The 16527-nt window shown below is 49.9% G+C and overlaps 2 protein-coding genes across 6 annotated transcripts; one reads left to right on the top strand and one right to left on the bottom strand.

Annotated features, from left to right (window-relative positions):
• Window positions 1–2179: 2179 nt before the first annotated feature.
• Window positions 2180–5405, bottom strand: CKS1B (CDC28 protein kinase regulatory subunit 1B). The gene is made up of 3 exons (XM_004693778.2): window positions 5284–5405; window positions 3242–3369; window positions 2180–2636 (listed from the first exon to the last, which is right to left on the bottom strand). The coding sequence occupies exons 1-3, from the start codon at window positions 5340–5342 to the stop codon at window positions 2584–2586; spliced, it is 240 nt and encodes a 79-aa protein (XP_004693835.1). The 5' UTR covers window positions 5343–5405; the 3' UTR covers window positions 2180–2583.
• A 204-nt stretch (window positions 5406–5609) lies between these two features.
• Window positions 5610–16405, top strand: SHC1 (SHC (Src homology 2 domain containing) transforming protein 1). 5 transcript variants are annotated; one of them, XM_012733375.1, is made up of 14 exons: window positions 5683–5838; window positions 7082–7230; window positions 9690–9857; window positions 10456–10526; window positions 11049–11112; window positions 11270–11389; window positions 11646–11699; window positions 11885–11936; window positions 12093–12219; window positions 13022–13220; window positions 13308–13377; window positions 13449–13583; window positions 13742–13980; window positions 14727–16405. In XM_012733375.1, exons 3-14 carry the CDS (start codon window positions 9693–9695, stop codon window positions 14853–14855), a joined length of 1425 nt encoding a protein of 474 aa, XP_012588829.1. In that variant the 5' UTR covers window positions 5683–5838; window positions 7082–7230; window positions 9690–9692; the 3' UTR covers window positions 14856–16405. The 5 variants fall into 5 exon arrangements, with proteins under 5 accessions (XP_012588830.1, XP_012588829.1, XP_004693834.1 ...); XM_012733376.1 differs by lacking the exon at window positions 7082–7230 and having other exon boundaries at window positions 5610–5838; window positions 13452–13583; XM_012733373.1 differs by lacking the exons at window positions 5683–5838; window positions 7082–7230 and adding an exon at window positions 8073–9264 and having other exon boundaries at window positions 9361–9857.
• The last annotated feature ends 122 nt before the right edge of the window (window positions 16406–16527 follow it).

Below are 16527 nucleotides of genomic sequence, written 5' to 3'. Positions count from 1 at the left end.
ATAATTGCAGCATTGCCAGTCAGGGAGATTTAGGAGGTGAACACTTCGTGTTTGGAACTTTGTCTCTACAATAAGCGATAAAGCTAATTATTTTGACAAAAAAGGCTTGCCCTCTAAGGCGCTTATTTTAAACATCACTTTCTTGATTAGTTCTGTACAAGTTAGGGTATCAACTAGGGAGCGCTATGTATGCACTTTGTTTTCACATCATCCTAGCTCTCAAGACCCCCTCCTTTCAGGTGCCTTTGGTTCATAATAATCATCTGGGACTTACTTCATATGCTTATTAAATGTAACTGATTCAGGTAGTTTGTGTGAGCCCTGAGACCTGTCTTTAATAAGTTCATGTCATGCTGATGTGGTGTGTCTGTTTTCTGTAGAAAAGGTCTAACCTTCTTCACTTGGAGGACTGCTGATCCACAGTGGGTTTCATTTTACTCCTAAAAATCCTTTAAGATGATAGATTCAGGCCTCCTTGGTGGCTCAGAGGTTAAGTTGCAGCTACCAAGCTGTCCGTAGCCACTGCAGCAGGAGTTAGGTCCCTGGCCAGGTAGCTGACCCACATGGCACAGCAGACCTCTCCTGTCTTATCCACTGCTCCCCACCCTGTCTCTGGTGAATCCTCTCACCCTCTCCCCACACCTCTGGCCTATACCCCTGCTCTTATATGTGTAAAATAAATAAAGCTTTTTTTTTTTTTTAATGGTAGATATGCTGTCTGTCTTAAAGATAGACAACAGGCTCTGAATGGTTGAAGGAATACCAAGCAACCACGAAACAAAGTGAATGATAGAGCCAGGCTTCCAGATAATTTTTTTTCAAGTGTAAGTCCTGTGTTTCAGTTAAAACTCTGCTCAAAAAAAAAAAAAAAAAGGCAAAATAATAGTCTCTTTTGCCTAATGACATGTCATATGTTCCATTATTTGTATTAGGAATGGTGATATTTGCCCTCTACTCCCAATACTCCAAATAAAATCCAAAACATCTGCTGTGGGTCAGCTTCAAATCAGTGGATTCTCAAGCTTGAGTGTAACCAGGACCACATGTATAGTCATTAAAATGGAGAAAGACCGGCCCCTCCCTGGTGGCACAGCGGGTTGGAGCACAGCACTGAGATTTTAAAGCCGCTTCCGCATGAGTTCGTTTCCCGCCTGCCCTGGAGGTGACCACATGGCATGGCAGACCTATCCTGACCCACCCGCTGCTCCCCTCAGCAGTGTACTTCGTCGATCTGCCTGTTCTGCTCCTCGCTCTGTCTTTGGTGAGGCCTCTCACCGCCCCTGAGCCTCTGGCCTGTGCCCCAGTTCTGTATGCACAGATGAATAAATCTTAAAAAAAAAAAAAAAAAGTAAAAAGACCCACCCCTCAGCTTCAGATTCCATAGGGCTAGGTGGAGCCTAAGGATTGACACAAATTTCCAGGGGCCACACTTGAGAAAGAATAAATGGATCGAAGACAGGGAGAAGAGGGGAGATTCAGCTCCCTCAATATTATCCTCTTAAAAAGAGTATGCGACTCTTAAAGAGATGCGACTCTTAAAGAGTGTTCTTTCACACAGCTACAGTTTACACCTGTTTTCTCAAAGGTTAATTCTATGTAATTACCTGCAAAACAAGGCTGCATTCTTCCACAACCAAGCCACACCGCTGATCAGTTAAGTCAGCTTTTCTAGGAACAATTTAGGCATCAGTACTTTCAAAGCTACCAGGTAATTCCAATGCTCAGTTAACTCAAGGACCACTGGAAATACCTCTAACCAATGTGCAGCGAACAGGTCAAAGCTATGCTTTAGTCTTAGGCCAGGCAGGAAGTGGGGTGTACCAGCAGTCTCCTGCTGACAGCCTTTACTCGTCATCCTCAGTACCCTTCAAATACCAAGCCCATTAGCACCATACCTAACTATAGGAAGTAGTTCCTTTGTTTTGATGAGTTGTTGTCCCTATATAATTTCTGTCTCAGGTTAATGGAGTAAAATATATTTCAGTAGGTATCTGATAGCAAGTCTGCTTTAAAGTAGATTAAAAACCAATAATGATTGATGAAATGTTACCCAAGCATTGCCTCATTATCAGTAGAAGCTGAAGTTCATTATCTAATACAAGGGCATATAATTCGACCATGATATGTAATGTGATGCTCATTGGAGAGGGGAAAATTGTTACGGAGACTTCGATTATAAAAACCTCCTCTTTAATCAAGGCTTTCAATATGGAACAATTTCTTGAATAAAATGGAATTTCCAACACAATGAAACATAAATCATCATACTTATAATACCTGGCAGGAAAAAACAAGACAGCAAGTTTACACAATCCCTGTAACAGATACTTGGTCTCAGATGCTTCCTCACCATGACTTATGGGGTCACACTCAGCTGAGACTGTAGCCCAGGAACACTGATCTGGCTGGGCCGTGATGCTGGTGGCTCTGCTCAAGCAGTAAAGCAGTCACCAGCACACTCAGTGTTAATGAACATCCTTTACATATCAAAGTGAGAAACAAGGCACAGTAATGTTATCAGAAAGATGTTAGTAAGTGAGGACAGCTGTGTAAAGCTTGAGGCTGAAAAGTGGCTCCCCAACTTCATTTCTTTGGCTTCTTAGGCAGAGGCCGCCGGAACAGCAAGATGTGTGGTTCTGAAAGAATGAGTGACATCTAAGAGGCAAGCTCACACCATTTCATTCTGTGTACAATCTACAGTGTATCCCACCTCCACCTCCCAGATATCACCCACTCAGATCTTTATAACTAAATTGAGATCTAAGCACATGGCCTTAGAAACTCACCCAGAACTCTTAACTTCAGGGTTTTTTTTGTTATGTTTGTACAGTCCCTGGGTGCCCTTTATTAGTTCTGCCTCACCGCTTGGCGTCTGGTGCCTAGTCTTATCAAGAAAAATATTTTCTTGGCTTATCTGGAACACATCCAATAATTTGTTTTCTGATGGAGAATGAAGTAGAGGCGAAAACCACTACCACATGTACATGGTATTAAAAAAAAAAAAAGAACCCTGACTGAGCTAGAGATTAAAGGAGGTTTCCCAGTGTGAGTCTGTCCCTTAATATTCCAGATACTTAGATACTTGTATTCTTATTTCTGGTCACTCCATTTCTCTAGATTGGTCATACGAGAAACCAATAAACTAGTCTCACTTCACCCTATTTCTTTGGGTTATCAACCTTATCCCTTTATTGCCCCAGTGAAGCAGACCTACATAGCTGACTTCCACCATTGCACTGACCTGGTTCATGGATCATATAATGGACCCATCCCTGACTCTGCTGAACACCAAGATTCCTCCATTCAGATTCAGACATCAAATGGGTTTTAGGGACCAGCTTGGCTATATCCTTGGGCAACATGACATGCCTGTAACAGAAACAGGAGAAGGTGGGAAATTTGTGTCAGTACTGGATAGCAGTCTGTTAGACAAGTGCCTGCACAAGAAGTGAGAGAAAAATCAGTTTCTGATGTCAAGGAGTTTATATAATCTTATTGTGGGATAGAGGCAACTGGGAATACAGGCCAACTTACGTAAATCCTCTCAAAAATAAATCATGAAAAAGTACAACTTAATGATTTAAGAAGGGGAACCTAAATTGCAGGCACTGTTGATACATTCTTGCCTCTGCCTTCCTGGAGCTTAGTCTCTAGTTGATTACTCTAAAGCAACTTTAAAGGGAGCTTCACAGCACAGAGTTAATAACTAAAGGACTGGTTAGGCAGGAGAGAAGTAATTTGTGCAAGAGAGCCATAGATGCGCTGTGTGGAAGAGCTACCACAAAGGATGAAATGTAAACGTTATCTTTTAAGATCTATTCTCTGAATCTCATTTTCCTACCTCTGAAAGGATGTACGATGAAGACTTCACACTTTCTAACCAAAGATATGTCTCCTTTCATGGCAAAGAAGTAACTCCGACTTGAATCAAGCTAACCCAGATAGGCTTCTTCAGGTACGAAGAAAATGTACTAAATGTAGCCCTCTCTGTGCCAGTAACAGGATTTCCCAAAGAGATCATTCCTGTCTAAGTGTCTGAAAATAGATTACATTCCAATAAGCCCCTGGCACAAAGTTTGGTTTTAATACTTAGACAAAACTAAACTAAATGCCATGGTCAAGACAATCTTCCGGGGAAGGAAAACAATGGCTTCTCCCTGGCCTCACAAAGACGTTATAAGCATACTGCTTTAGTTAGCTTAATTTAGAGGTACAGAAAAACAGCTGGGAAAGAGAAAGTTAAACTGGGCCCAAGTTTGGGGTCTTTTCCCAAGAACCTTGCATAAAGATGCATATATACTTATCAACACCCACCGAATTCTCTAGAGACTTGCACAAGAATAGCAAGTTTCCATTTTATTTTCTTCAACTGAGAAAACGAGATACAACTACGGAGTTGTTTTAATTATTTAAGCATTTGATACATATTCATGGAATGCCAGCATTCGTATAATTCTTTGTTTCCTAATTTTCCAGTCCAGAATTATGGATTTAGGATTTATCAAATGCAAACCCAGAAGAGTTCCTTTCTTCACCATCCTTGGCAAGTATTATGTGCTCCCATTATATCGTGCATATCTCTCTTATGGTTATCTACCACTTCAAGCCTGTCATTACTTTCACATATTAACAGATTTGTTGAAAGCAGACCATGGCCTATCCCCGTTAATTTTAGCAGAACACCTGAAACCCATGCACTCTTAATTGCTTCCTAAGTACGAACATACTGGGTTGATGTTAAGTCTTTTCTCAAAAGTTCTGGCTAATTTCACTCTACTCCTATTACCCGAACCCACTTCCAAAAACAAGCCCCACACCACGCCCCTTCCCACACCACGAATAAGCAACGCAGGTGTTCAGAACTCGTCTCATTGAGAACGAGCAGAAAATTCCACCTCTGCCACTGTCACCTTTTCCCAGTAGACTCGATGGTTCTATGGTGTTGCTGTGATATGAGCAGTTTTGAGAATACAAGTCCAAGTTGCGCAATAAAGTTGGGAGAATGATTTACCACCACGCTAGAGTGAAGGTGGTCAACTCGCAAATACTGTAGCTACGCCCACTTATCCCTCCTCCCAGTTTTACTCCAAATTCACTATTTTATTATTTGGCAATCCTGGCCACCGCCTTCGCGCGTGCGCCTCACGCCCCTCAACAGCACACCCGTCGGGTTTATCTCGCGCGCATGCGCTGATTCTGTAGTTTCAGTCCTAGTTAATAACTCCTCGTTGCCTCACTTGTCAAAGCTCGCGAACTCGTTACGGCCCCCGCGCCGGCACTAACCGGTACTCGAACTCCTCGTCGTCGTACTTGTCCGAATAGTAAATTTGTTTGTGGGACATGATCACTCTTAGGACCGTCGGCCCTGCACCGCCAACCTCCAAGCAACTCCCAGAAGCACGCGCTCCCACCCTCTTTGGCCTCGCTTTCAAACACACCGCCTGCATTCACTATTGGTTCCTTTGGCCTAAGGCGGGACATCTCCTTGTTCAAGCCTCCGATTGGTTAATATTTCCGACATTTCGAGCCCTCATTGGAGAGTAGTTCTTACGTTGCTCAAGAAGGAGCGTAGGTAAAACCGAGGCCTCTTACTGGCTAGCTCTGCTCCCGTGCGCGTTCTCGCGTTGCCACTGGCTGATTAGGGAAAAGTGGGCTGGGGGAAAGGAGGGACGGTGAGGTAGAGGGTCAGGGGTTAGTGAGGCCGGAAGTGAGTGCAATAAAGTTTCTCCAGGGAGGCTGGGCCCGAGGAGAAAGTTGGAGCGGCGAACTAAGGAGGCAGTGACTTGATTCGGAACCAAATCGTCCCGCGGTGCGGTTCGGAGACTCCATGAGGCCCTGGTGAGTGGGCTTTTTTTCCCCTTAGGCGATCCACTCTTTCACCCCGGAACCCCTCTCCCGGGACCCTACTTCCGGTCTTCGCCTAAAAGTCCCGCCCCCTGAGACCCCTCTCCGGAAGTCCCACCTCCCAACTGCAGGGGCTCCCCGAACCCCCACTTGTTTTTTATTTCTGGTCCTCGACTCCACCCTGTCCCCTAGTTTCCCTGGAAGCCCCACCCCCAAAAACGCTTTCCAGCCCTACTACTGGAAATCCTATGCCCTTCCAATGCTCCGAAATTGCGCCTGTTCGCGACAACTGTCCGCTAACTTGACTGTGTAAAAGCCTGTCTCCCAGCCTGGGAGAGCCCTGCCCCTCAAAGAACTATTCGAATTTGTGAAGCCCCGCCTCTACCGGACCCCGCCCCTATAGAGGCCCCGCCTCTTCCTTAACCCACGTCTGGTGGTCCTGGAGCCTCGCCACCTAGAAGCCTCTGACGCACGCGTCCTAGGGGACCACACCCCCTGCCCCCCAAGAGCTTTATCCCTCTCGGGCTCTGGTCTTCCCCTTCCAGATTTTGTCTTCCATCTCGTAAACTGCACATGCTTACGTTTTTCTGTTCTTTTTTCTTTATTGGGTCCTGGGCCCAATTTTCCTGATCACTCATGCTCCACGGGTAGAATAGTCAAAAGTCCCAGCTGTGGCCCTGAGGGGTGAGAGATTAGAGGCAGCCCCTTTCTTTCCCTTTATCCTTTTCTAAAGGTGGATTTACCAATGGGCTGGAATTAGGATTTGGTACGAAAGTGGGAGAAAGACTTGCTCATAGATACCCAGCCACACTCCCAGAGATTCCTTTCCCTGGACTGACTATATCCCAGAAACAACTGTTACATCTCATACCTGCCCCTTGAGAGGTGGTAAGGCCCTGGATTTGTTAGTGTGTGTCATGTGGGTGTTATGGGAGCAAGAGCTTTCTCTCACCAGAAAATGGTGGCTTAGAATGCGTGTAGGCTAGTGCCTTTCTGTTGTTTTACTTTTTAATGGCTTTTTTTGGGCCCCCAGCACTCCTCCCCCAACTAGACTTTTCCGCTGGGCATTCCTCCTGGTTCCACTAGCCCAGCCTTCCCTTTTGGAAACATTCCTGAGGCTTTGCCATTTCCTGCTACTTCCCGCTATTCTTGCCTCCTCCCTAAGGGCTGAGAAGCCACATGCAGTCTCTTCTCAACATCCAGTCACCTGTAGGTGATGTCCTTTCTTTCTATACAGTTCTACTTCCTCTTGCTTCCAAATGTCCACACCTGTTGGTCAGTCCCTGCTGGATTCTGCAGGCTCCCACTAAGGGCCTATCTCTAAAGATGAAATCATGATGTGTTCTGGGGATATGAGGCTACCGTAGAATCCTCTCATTCTTTGAGGTAAGGCCTTAGGAAGCAGTAGTAGAATCCATATTTGTAGTGGTGTATGGAGGGAGTGACAAAGCTCTCCTGGGATGAGGATTAAGAAGAGAAGGCCTCCCAGGTGGTGCAAGTGGTTAAGAACTATGAAGCTGTTAGCAGATACTATAGCATGAGCTCCATCCACAGCCAGGGAGCTGACCCACAGGGTGTAGCAGACCTGTCTTTCTCGCTGCTCCTCTCAGCAGTGTATTTCTGCCTGTGCTCCTCCCCTCTTTGTCTCTGGTGGATCCCCTCACTCCACACCTCTGGCCTGTACCCCAGTTCTTGTATGCATAAGTAAATACATCTTTTTAAAAAAAGAGATGAAAGAATTTATTTAGCACAGTATCTAACATATTTTAAGTGCTGTCTTTTAAAAAAAGATTTATTATTTATACATGTGAGATGGGGTGTAGTCCAAAGGCTGGGGGGAGGGGGGTTGGGAAGGTTTAAGAGGGTTCACCAGAGGCAGAGTAGGTAGCAGAACAGGCAGATCCACTGGAATACACTGCTGAGGGGAGCAGTAGATTGGACTGGAGAGGTCTGCTGCGCCATATGGGTCAGCTCCCTGGCCTTGGGTTGAGCTTTGCTGCAGTGGCTGTGGACAGCTTCATAGTGCTGAGACTAAGCCCCTTGAGCTTCCAGGGAGGCCCCGACTGGCGGTTTTGTTAATCATTGTAACCATATGGTTATTTTGTGGGTAACTCCTAGGTGTGTGTGTGGGGGGGGAAGCATGTATTTTACAACTTCTTTTTGGTCACTTTTATCTTCTATGACTTTATCAAGCAGAACGGTGGCAGAAAGCTGTGGGTGGAAAGAATGGGTTAGGAACTGTTTCCTATGTCCATCTTTTGGCACCCCTTTTTCCTGTACTTCACATGGATTTGTCTCCTACCTCCTCTAATCTTTCAAGGCTTGTATCCTTCACTTCTCTGAGAGAACTGCTTTACTTTCCCCCCTCCTCTAGCCACATTCACCCCTTGTGTGCTCTGTGGTGGCCACTGCATTTTCCCAGTCTCTCAGCAAGAGGAGGGTATGAGCATGCTTGGCAGGGCCAAAGAAATGACTTAGTATTAGCAACCTGGCCTTCCATTTCTACCCTGGACAGCTTTCTTTACTACTAGGCCCATGGACGGGGGGATAGAACCGTGCTTGGCCATGTCCATTGTTCCTTGGCATGATGATGCCAACTGTGGAGAATAAGGCTTTCACAGCTTCAGCTTCAGCTTCTGCTCCCTCATGCTCACCCAGGTTGGACTGTGTCCTCCTTACTTCACCAGCTTTTTCCTTGGCTTTTCTCTGCATCCACTGGGACCACTTCCTTTCCCCATTTCTTTAGCTCTAGTCCACAGCTGTTGTGGCTGTGGACGCTAATGGCCCAGGCTCCCTGGGGCCACCACCCCCAGTCTGGTGTGGGAGTGTGGTGGCTGGGGCTGGAGAAGGGAGGAATTTGAGTATTCTGCCAGGACTGGAAGGGAAATGCTGAGTTCAGGGATCCTCCTCCCTTTTCCATCCCCAGCTGCCTCTGTTTCCTCCCCTATCCCCCCTACTCCCCTCCAGCTTCCTGCTCTCTTTGGCCTGCCCATATCCGGTTTGGATTGATCCAGTCCTCATCTTATCATCCTCCTTTCCTTCCCATTTCTGTCCCTCCCTCCTTCCCATCCTGACCTACCCCCTTCCAGGATCACTAACTGTTTATATTGGGGCTGGGGGTGTGGAGAGGCTCCACCCCTGCTAGAGTCCGGTGTCCGGTCAGAGGTGGAGGCTCAGCCCCTCGGAGCCTGTGAGTCAGCACTGTCCTCACCATTGGTCTTTCTCTTTGGCTCCCCGCCCCCAGGGGAGGAGCCAGGCAGCTCTAGTCCTGCCTGTTCTCCTCTCCGCCTGAGAAGAGACTCCACGCTGGGTTGGGCAGGGATGGGTCCTGAAACTGTCTGGGCCTGAGCTGAGGGAGTGGGAACTACTTGTCCCGCTCCCTCCCCAAAACTCCTGAGATTCCAGGGCCTTGGCGGTCAGGTTAGGCTAAGGGCCTGGGGATGCCCCCTGCCTGGCCCCCTTGCCCTCAGACTGGCAGGGGGGCCAGGCTGGGCAGCAACCTCCTTCTCACTCCAGCCATGGATCTCCTGCCACCCAAGCCCAAGTACAACCCACTCCGGAATGAGTCTCTGTCATCGCTGGAGGAGGGGGCTTCAGGGTCCACTCCACCGGAGGAGCTACCGTCCCCCTCAGCCTCATCCCTGGGGCCCATCCTGCCACCTCTGCCTGGGGACAACAGCCCCACCACCTTGTGCTCCTTCTTCCCCCGGATGAGCAACCTGAAGCTAGCCAACCCAGCTGGGGGGCGCTCTGGCCCGAAAGGGGAGCCAGGAAGGGCAGCTGAGGATGGGGAGGGGACCATAGGAGCAGCCTTGCCGGACTCAGGCCCCCTGCCCCTCCTCCAGGACATGAACAAGCTGAGTGGAGGCGGCGGGCGCAGGACTCGGGTGGAAGGGGGCCAGCTGGGGGGCGAGGAGTGGACCCGCCACGGGAGCTTTGTCAATAAGCCCACGCGGGGCTGGCTGCATCCCAACGACAAAGTCATGGGACCCGGGGTTTCCTACTTGGTTCGGGTGAGTGAACATCCTCCCTCCCACTCTCTCCCAGATCTCCTAGTACCTCTACTGTTCCAGCTTTGCTGGGGTGTCTCTTTCCCTGCTCTTCCCTAGCAACTCACTGGTTTCAGCATCCTGTTTCCTAAACCTTTCCTTGCCTCTGGGTGTGTGGCCTCTTCCCTTCTTATGGCTCCCCACCCCCACCCTGCCTTGCTTATTATTAGCACAATACCCAGCACAGTGGCCCTTAGGAAATGTGGGAATGAGTGACTCTTCACACACCCATACACACATGCGTGCACACACACACACACACACACACACACACGCAGGCTCCCGCAGGTCTCCGTCTCCTCCCCTTTCTCGGGATGTCACTTTATTCCACCCAATGCCTGTCAGCCCCCTCCATGTTCTCCCCAGATGCATGAGGTCCTCCTCCTGGCTTGCCCTTTCCTTTTCTCCTTGTACCCTGTTGTACCTTGTGGGATAGAGCGTGGGCAGTGGGCAGAACTTTATCCTTATTTTCCTTAGGGACCATGCAGGGGGCAATTCAGGGGCCCTTTGGGACGGGGTTGTGGGAGGCAGCTGACTTGTTACCCTTCACTTGTCCCCACAGTACATGGGCTGTGTGGAGGTCCTGCAGTCAATGCGTGCCCTGGACTTCAACACCCGGACACAGGTCACCAGGTTAGTTGAGGGGTAGAGGGTGGCAGTCCTGGAATTGATTAATGAGGGGAGGCAGGGCAGCGGGATGGTCTCAGTGGAGTACTCGTGATGGCTTTTCTTTGGGTGGTGAAGGTGATTAAAAGAAAGTTTGGGAAGAAAGTCTAAGGTCTGAATGAAAAGAGGCAACTCTGACCTGGATTCTCCTTTTCCAGCCCTGAGAGCTGGGGGGGTGGGGGGGAGAGGAGGGAGGTGGCGGAGGCAGCTGGTGGCTGGAGCTTGAGTAGAAAATGGGGTAGATGGGAGGTTGCTTCTGCCTTTGGGAAGGGAATGGGACATTTGGTAGTTAGGAGGGGGTGGGGCCACACCCATTGAGGCTCTAACTAGTCATCCAGGAAGCGGCCTCTCAGTGTCATCAAATATTAAAGGCCCTTAATTCAATCCGCCATGACAAAGAGCATGGAGTGCCCCGCGTGTCTGGCCTGCCTTCCCCTCCCCCAGCCAAGTGGGAGGTAGGCTACGGGCCTGAATGCTGTCTTTCTCCAGGGAGGCCATCAGTCTGGTGTGTGAGGCTGTGCCAGGTGCTAAGGGGGCGACAAGGAGGAGAAAGGTACTGGGGGTCCATGGGGCCAGGGCTGCTGCTGGGAGATGTGGAGGAGCAGGGGGAAGGCAAGCATGGGGCATGTGGGAAGAAGGCCAGAGGCAGAAGTGTGGTGGGTGCCCAGTGTTGGGAGCCCAGCTTCTGAGACCCTTGGGCTCTTCCCTAGCCCTGTAGCCGTCCACTCAGCTCCATTTTGGGGAGGAGTAACCTGAAATTTGCTGGAATGCCAATCACTCTCACTGTCTCCACCAGCAGCCTCAACCTCATGGCCGCAGACTGCAAACAGGTTGGTTGGGTTTGGGGCCAGAAACGCTGATGGAGGACCAAGTGGGCACGGGGTTGAGGGCAGTAAACTAGGAGAGAGCACTTGGGTGTAGCAGGACAGGAGTGAAGGCGGAAATGAGGAGGACTTGAAAGAAGTTACAAGGATGAAACTGGGCCTCCGCTGGCCTGGGCTGGGGGTGGGGAGCACTTGGATGGCACCCCGAGGCTGCCTGACACGTGTTTAATTCTCTTCTTTCTCTGGCCCATCTAACCTTCAGATCATCGCCAACCACCATATGCAATCTATCTCCTTTGCGTCCGGCGGGGACCCGGTGAGTTGGGGAACAGAGCAGAGATAGTGGGAGGGGAAAGGAAGGGACTAGAGGATTGGAAAGTCACTAGCTAGAGATGTGAATGTGCTAGGATTGAGGTGACATCTGAAAAGGTCTAGGGGTCAGGTGTGCAGTGGAGCTATAAAATTTAGCTAACTAACCTCTTCTGACTCTCTCCACCTCAGGACACAGCTGAATATGTCGCCTATGTTGCCAAAGACCCGGTGAATCAGAGAGGTGAGGCATGGTGGGGAGCATGGGGTGGGGCTGACTGTCCATGAGGCAGGTGAGCCAGGACTTGGGGAGCTACTGAGGAGGATGAAGGTCCCTGTTTGCACTGCCCCCCAGCAAGCCCACCTCAGAGATCACTGACATCCTCTACTGTACCCCCAGCCTGCCACATCCTGGAGTGTCCCGAAGGGCTTGCCCAGGATGTCATCAGCACCATTGGCCAGGCCTTCGAGCTGCGTTTCAAACAATACCTCAGGAACCCGCCCAAACTGGTCACCCCCCATGACAGGTGAGCAGCTGAGGAGAGTTTGTGGGCAGCTCTTGGGCCCCAGACAGGAATTGGGAACATTGCTCTGTTCTCCCTACACTTGAATTCAGAAGTTGAGAAGAGAAAATGACCTGGGTGCCCCTGCTTCCTGCTTCCTGCTATTCTTAAATTTCCTGTGACCATTACAAAGTTGTTTGAGGCCCTGCCTGTTTCAGGGCCCATTCTTCCTCTTGTTTGTGTGGGAGCTTTCGTTCTGGCCCCCCATTCCTCAGCTGTTCCCTGACTGGCTGCATTTTCTTGTTCTCACCACCTCTTTTTCTAGCCTATTCCACTTTTAGGCCAGTTTCTCCATCCTTGGTTCTTTGTTTTCCTGCCCCTGCAAGTCAACAAGAACTTGGGTGAGGGAGGAGGAGGTCTCTTTCCTTAGATACCTACCGTTCCCACCTCAGACCAGTCTGTGTTGAGCATTTGCAGGAGGTTAAAATATCCCAGAGCACCATATTTCCTGTAACTTACTGCTTTCCCTTTCTCTTGGGGTACAGTATAGTGATCAAGGACATAAATTTTAAAGTAAAATCTCAGTTTACATCTCAGCTCCACCTCCCTTTATTTGCGAAATCTTAGGCTCATCTTTTCACCTCTGACTCTCATCTATAAGATTGGAAATGAATGAATACCTATCTTACAGGCTTGCCAGGATGAAATGATTTATGTATATAAAACACCAACGTCAGCTTCATCTGTAGGAAACCCCCAATCTGTGGCCACTGTTCTATTCCCCTCCTTCCCCCCACTCTCACTCTCACTCTTCTGCCCCTCTCAGGATGGCTGGCTTTGATGGCTCAGCTTGGGATGAAGAAGATGAAGAGCCGCCTGACCACCAGTACTATAATGACTTCCCCGGGAAGGAACCTCCTCTTGGAGGGGTGGTGGATATGAGGCTTCGGGAAGGCCCTCCCCTGGGGGCTGCTCGACCCACTCAGCCCAATTCCCAGACGGCAAATCACCTAGGAGCTACGCTGGTATGTTGCTGGGATGGAGATAGGCTGGGCCCCGGGTTGGGGATATCTGGTTAGGTCTTTGGTTTCACCTTGTTTTCATCCCTGCAGCCTGTGGGGCAGCCTGTTGGGGGAGACCCAGAAGTTCGCAAACAAGTGCCACCTCCACTACCCTGCCCAGGTATAAAGGGAGCTGAAAAGGGTGAGTCTGGCCCAGGAAGCAGACTCACTGTAAAGCTTCTCTTTCCTCAGCAGGCAGAGAGCTCTTTGATGACCCTTCCTATGTCAACGTCCAGAACCTAGACAAGGCCCGGCAAGCCGGGGCTGGCACTGGGCCCCCCAATCCTGCTATTAATGGCAGTGCACCCCGAGACCTGTTTGACATGAGTGAGTGCTCCTCTCTCCTTCCTGCATCTGTCTTCCCACTTGGCTTCTCTTGTCCTGCCTTTCTGTTCCTGCCTTGTTGGCTTCTCCTCCCTGAAGGTCTGGGTCTTGGGCATGTGTTGTGCCAGCTGCCTCTCCCAGCCCTCTCTCTGAAACCTTAGAGCCCTTTGAAGATGCCCTTCGGATGCCTCCACCTGCACAGTCGGTGGCCATGGCTGAGCAGCTCCGAGGGGAGCCCTGGTTCCATGGGAAGCTGAGCCGGCGAGAAGCAGAGGCCCTGCTGCAGCTCAATGGGGACTTCCTGGTGCGGGAAAGCACGACTACGCCTGGCCAGTATGTGCTCACCGGCTTGCAGAGTGGGCAGCCCAAGCACTTGCTCCTGGTGGACCCTGAGGGTGTGGTAAGTAAGGCAGAGATTTGGGTGGGAGTGGCAGGAAGGACCTATTGCGCCTCCCTTCCCTCATTGTTCGCTAGAGCTCCCCACTGGGCACTGCTGTTGGAGCCTCCCCTTCTCCGGTTCCCGCTCCAGAGAGGTCGGGTGGTTCTTGTATCCCTGAGCCTGAGCTGTGTTCCCTTTAGTTCTGGCTAGTCCTTAAATCCCCAGATCTTAATTTCCATCAGAGTAAGAGTGTTCAGAGGAGATGGCAGTGGAGGGAATGGCTTTGGAGAGAGGTGATGCTCAGTGTCGTCGGATGGTTGGACAGAGTCCAGAAGCTCCCCAGTCTCCCCTGCAGCTCCTCCAGACGGACACCCAGCGCGTTGGCCTTTCTCCTCTGACTGCCCCCCTAGCTCGCATCACTTTGGGATCTTCTCTGCAGCAATCCCAGCCTCCTTTCCAGATCTTCTTTGTACCTTGTGCCCCCTTCTGAGACATGTTGCCTCTTTCAGGTCAAGGGAGTAGATTCCTTAGCATCATGATTTGTGGGTTGAGTCCTCTTTGCTTTTTCCCAGTTCACTTACCTGCCCATGTTCCTCATGGCTGTTCTGACTTCTCAGAGTAGGGAAGCCTGGGCCAGGACAAATAACTCTTGTACTCTAAATGTCTTTTCCTCCTTTTTCAACCCTTTTGAATTGTCCAGGTTTTTCAACCTTGAGGGAGGAGTCTTATTTGACTCTGCCTGAATGACCCTCTCTTCTACTTTCCAGGTTAGGACTAAGGATCGTCGCTTTGACAGTGTCAGTCACCTCATCAGCTACCATATGGACAATCACTTGCCCATCATCTCTGCGGGCAGCGAACTGTGTCTACAGCAGCCTGTGGAGCGGAAACTGTGACCTCTCCTAGAAGATGCCCTCCACCTCTCTGTCTGTCTCTCACTCAGGACCTACCTGGGGGTGGTGTGGGTGTGGTCTTGTGTAGTTCCTGGGGGAGTAGTGTGGACACAGGGTTTTCAGCATCCAGCTGAGTGACAGAGTTTGAATCAGGTGTCTGGAGTAGGATTCTGCTTCTCCCCAAACCTCACCAAAGTATTAATGTAGAGAGTGGCCCCTTCCCTGGGTCTTTCATGTGCCAACATGATACCTCCTTCCTCCAGAGGGTGGGTGCTTGAGGCCTGAGCAGGGTGCCTCCTTCCAGTGGAAAATGTCCTGTGGTGATAGACCCAAAGGGACAATTGTCTTTCCAGGGAAGGGGGAAGGAATTACACCATGGGTCTACCCCAGGGCTCAGGGTACCCCAGACTCCTCTCAGCAGTCCTCTGTCCCAGTGTTTAAACTTTGTGCCTTTGACCATCTCCTAGGTCTGAAGATATTTTATGCAAAGAGTTCTCAGGCCCCTGAGGTCAAGGATAGGGGTGTTGACACTTTGTCTTCTGGGACCCTGTTCTCTCCTTGTTCAGCACCCCTTCCAGTTTAGATTGGAAGAGCAAAGGCAGGAGTGGCAGCTGTTCTCTCTCTCTAGGTATATGCAACCTCTAGAGACTGCCTTGGAGCCCCCCTCCCGGCCAGGGGGGAGATGGACCCCTTTCTTGCTCAGTGCCTCCTGGCCGGGACCCCTCACCTAAGGGGTCTGTATATACATTTCATAAGCCCCACCCCTCCCACGTTGCATGCATGTTATACTCTACAGCCAAAGTGCAGCCCTTCCTCCTGTAGCCTCCATTCTGCCTCCCCCGTTGGGGTGGTGGGGGTGGGTATATGTGACTACATTAGGGCCTCCTAAACTGTTAACACTCAGGTGGATTTTGTGGTGGCAGGAACAGGGGCCTTGAGACTCTACAGCAGTAGACAATCCCCAGATATCATCAGTAGATTTGGAACTGCATTTATTGTTTTATTTGCATATGTTTTAGGGCTGTAGATTGACTTTCCCAATTTGTTTTCCATGGCTTATTCTTGAGCACAAAATGGTAATAGTCAATTCCTTTTCTATGTCACTTTTTGATTTTTCAAAGCCCTTTTACAACTACTGGCATTTCCCTCACTCCAGCCTTTGAGGCAGTTGGGTCTGGCAGCATTATCTTCTGCGAGGGACCGAAGGTCAAGAGCAGTTAATTATGAGCTAGGCTAGGAAACCTTGGGCCTGATGCTGGGGAGGCAGTTTTGGCTGAATGCTTGTTAGTTTCACACCGGGGAAACAAGAGACCTGCAGTTGCTGAATACTTTCTTTGGGGCAAGGCCTATGCTAGGTCTCCTTTGCTAGGTCTGACGTGGCTATGGTGACAGAGGAGCCGGCCCTGCTCTGTCTTCAAGCCTTAAGGATAAGGGAGAGTTGATTGTCTTAATCCTTGTCTGCCCTCTTTTTGTTGTTGTTTTAATGTTTTCACGGGTCTCACTTATACCAAAGGGAAATAATCTTCATTAAAGTTCATATTTCTTCTACCTCGTTCTTTTAGTCCTGTCGTTGCCTATTGTTACCCGCAGGCCATCCGCCCAGCGAGGCCGGACGCACCTGGCCTCACTCGGGCCAGGTCGGGATAGGGCTGGCGGTAGCCAGCGGGCAGCCCAG

The sequence above is a fragment of the Condylura cristata genome, unplaced genomic scaffold, assembly GCF_000260355.1.
Source record: "Condylura cristata isolate star-nosed mole 26May11 unplaced genomic scaffold, ConCri1.0 scaffold00040, whole genome shotgun sequence".
Classification (NCBI taxonomy): Eukaryota; Metazoa; Chordata; class Mammalia; order Eulipotyphla; family Talpidae; genus Condylura; species Condylura cristata.
This window is presented reverse-complemented; position numbering and strand designations above follow the sequence as displayed.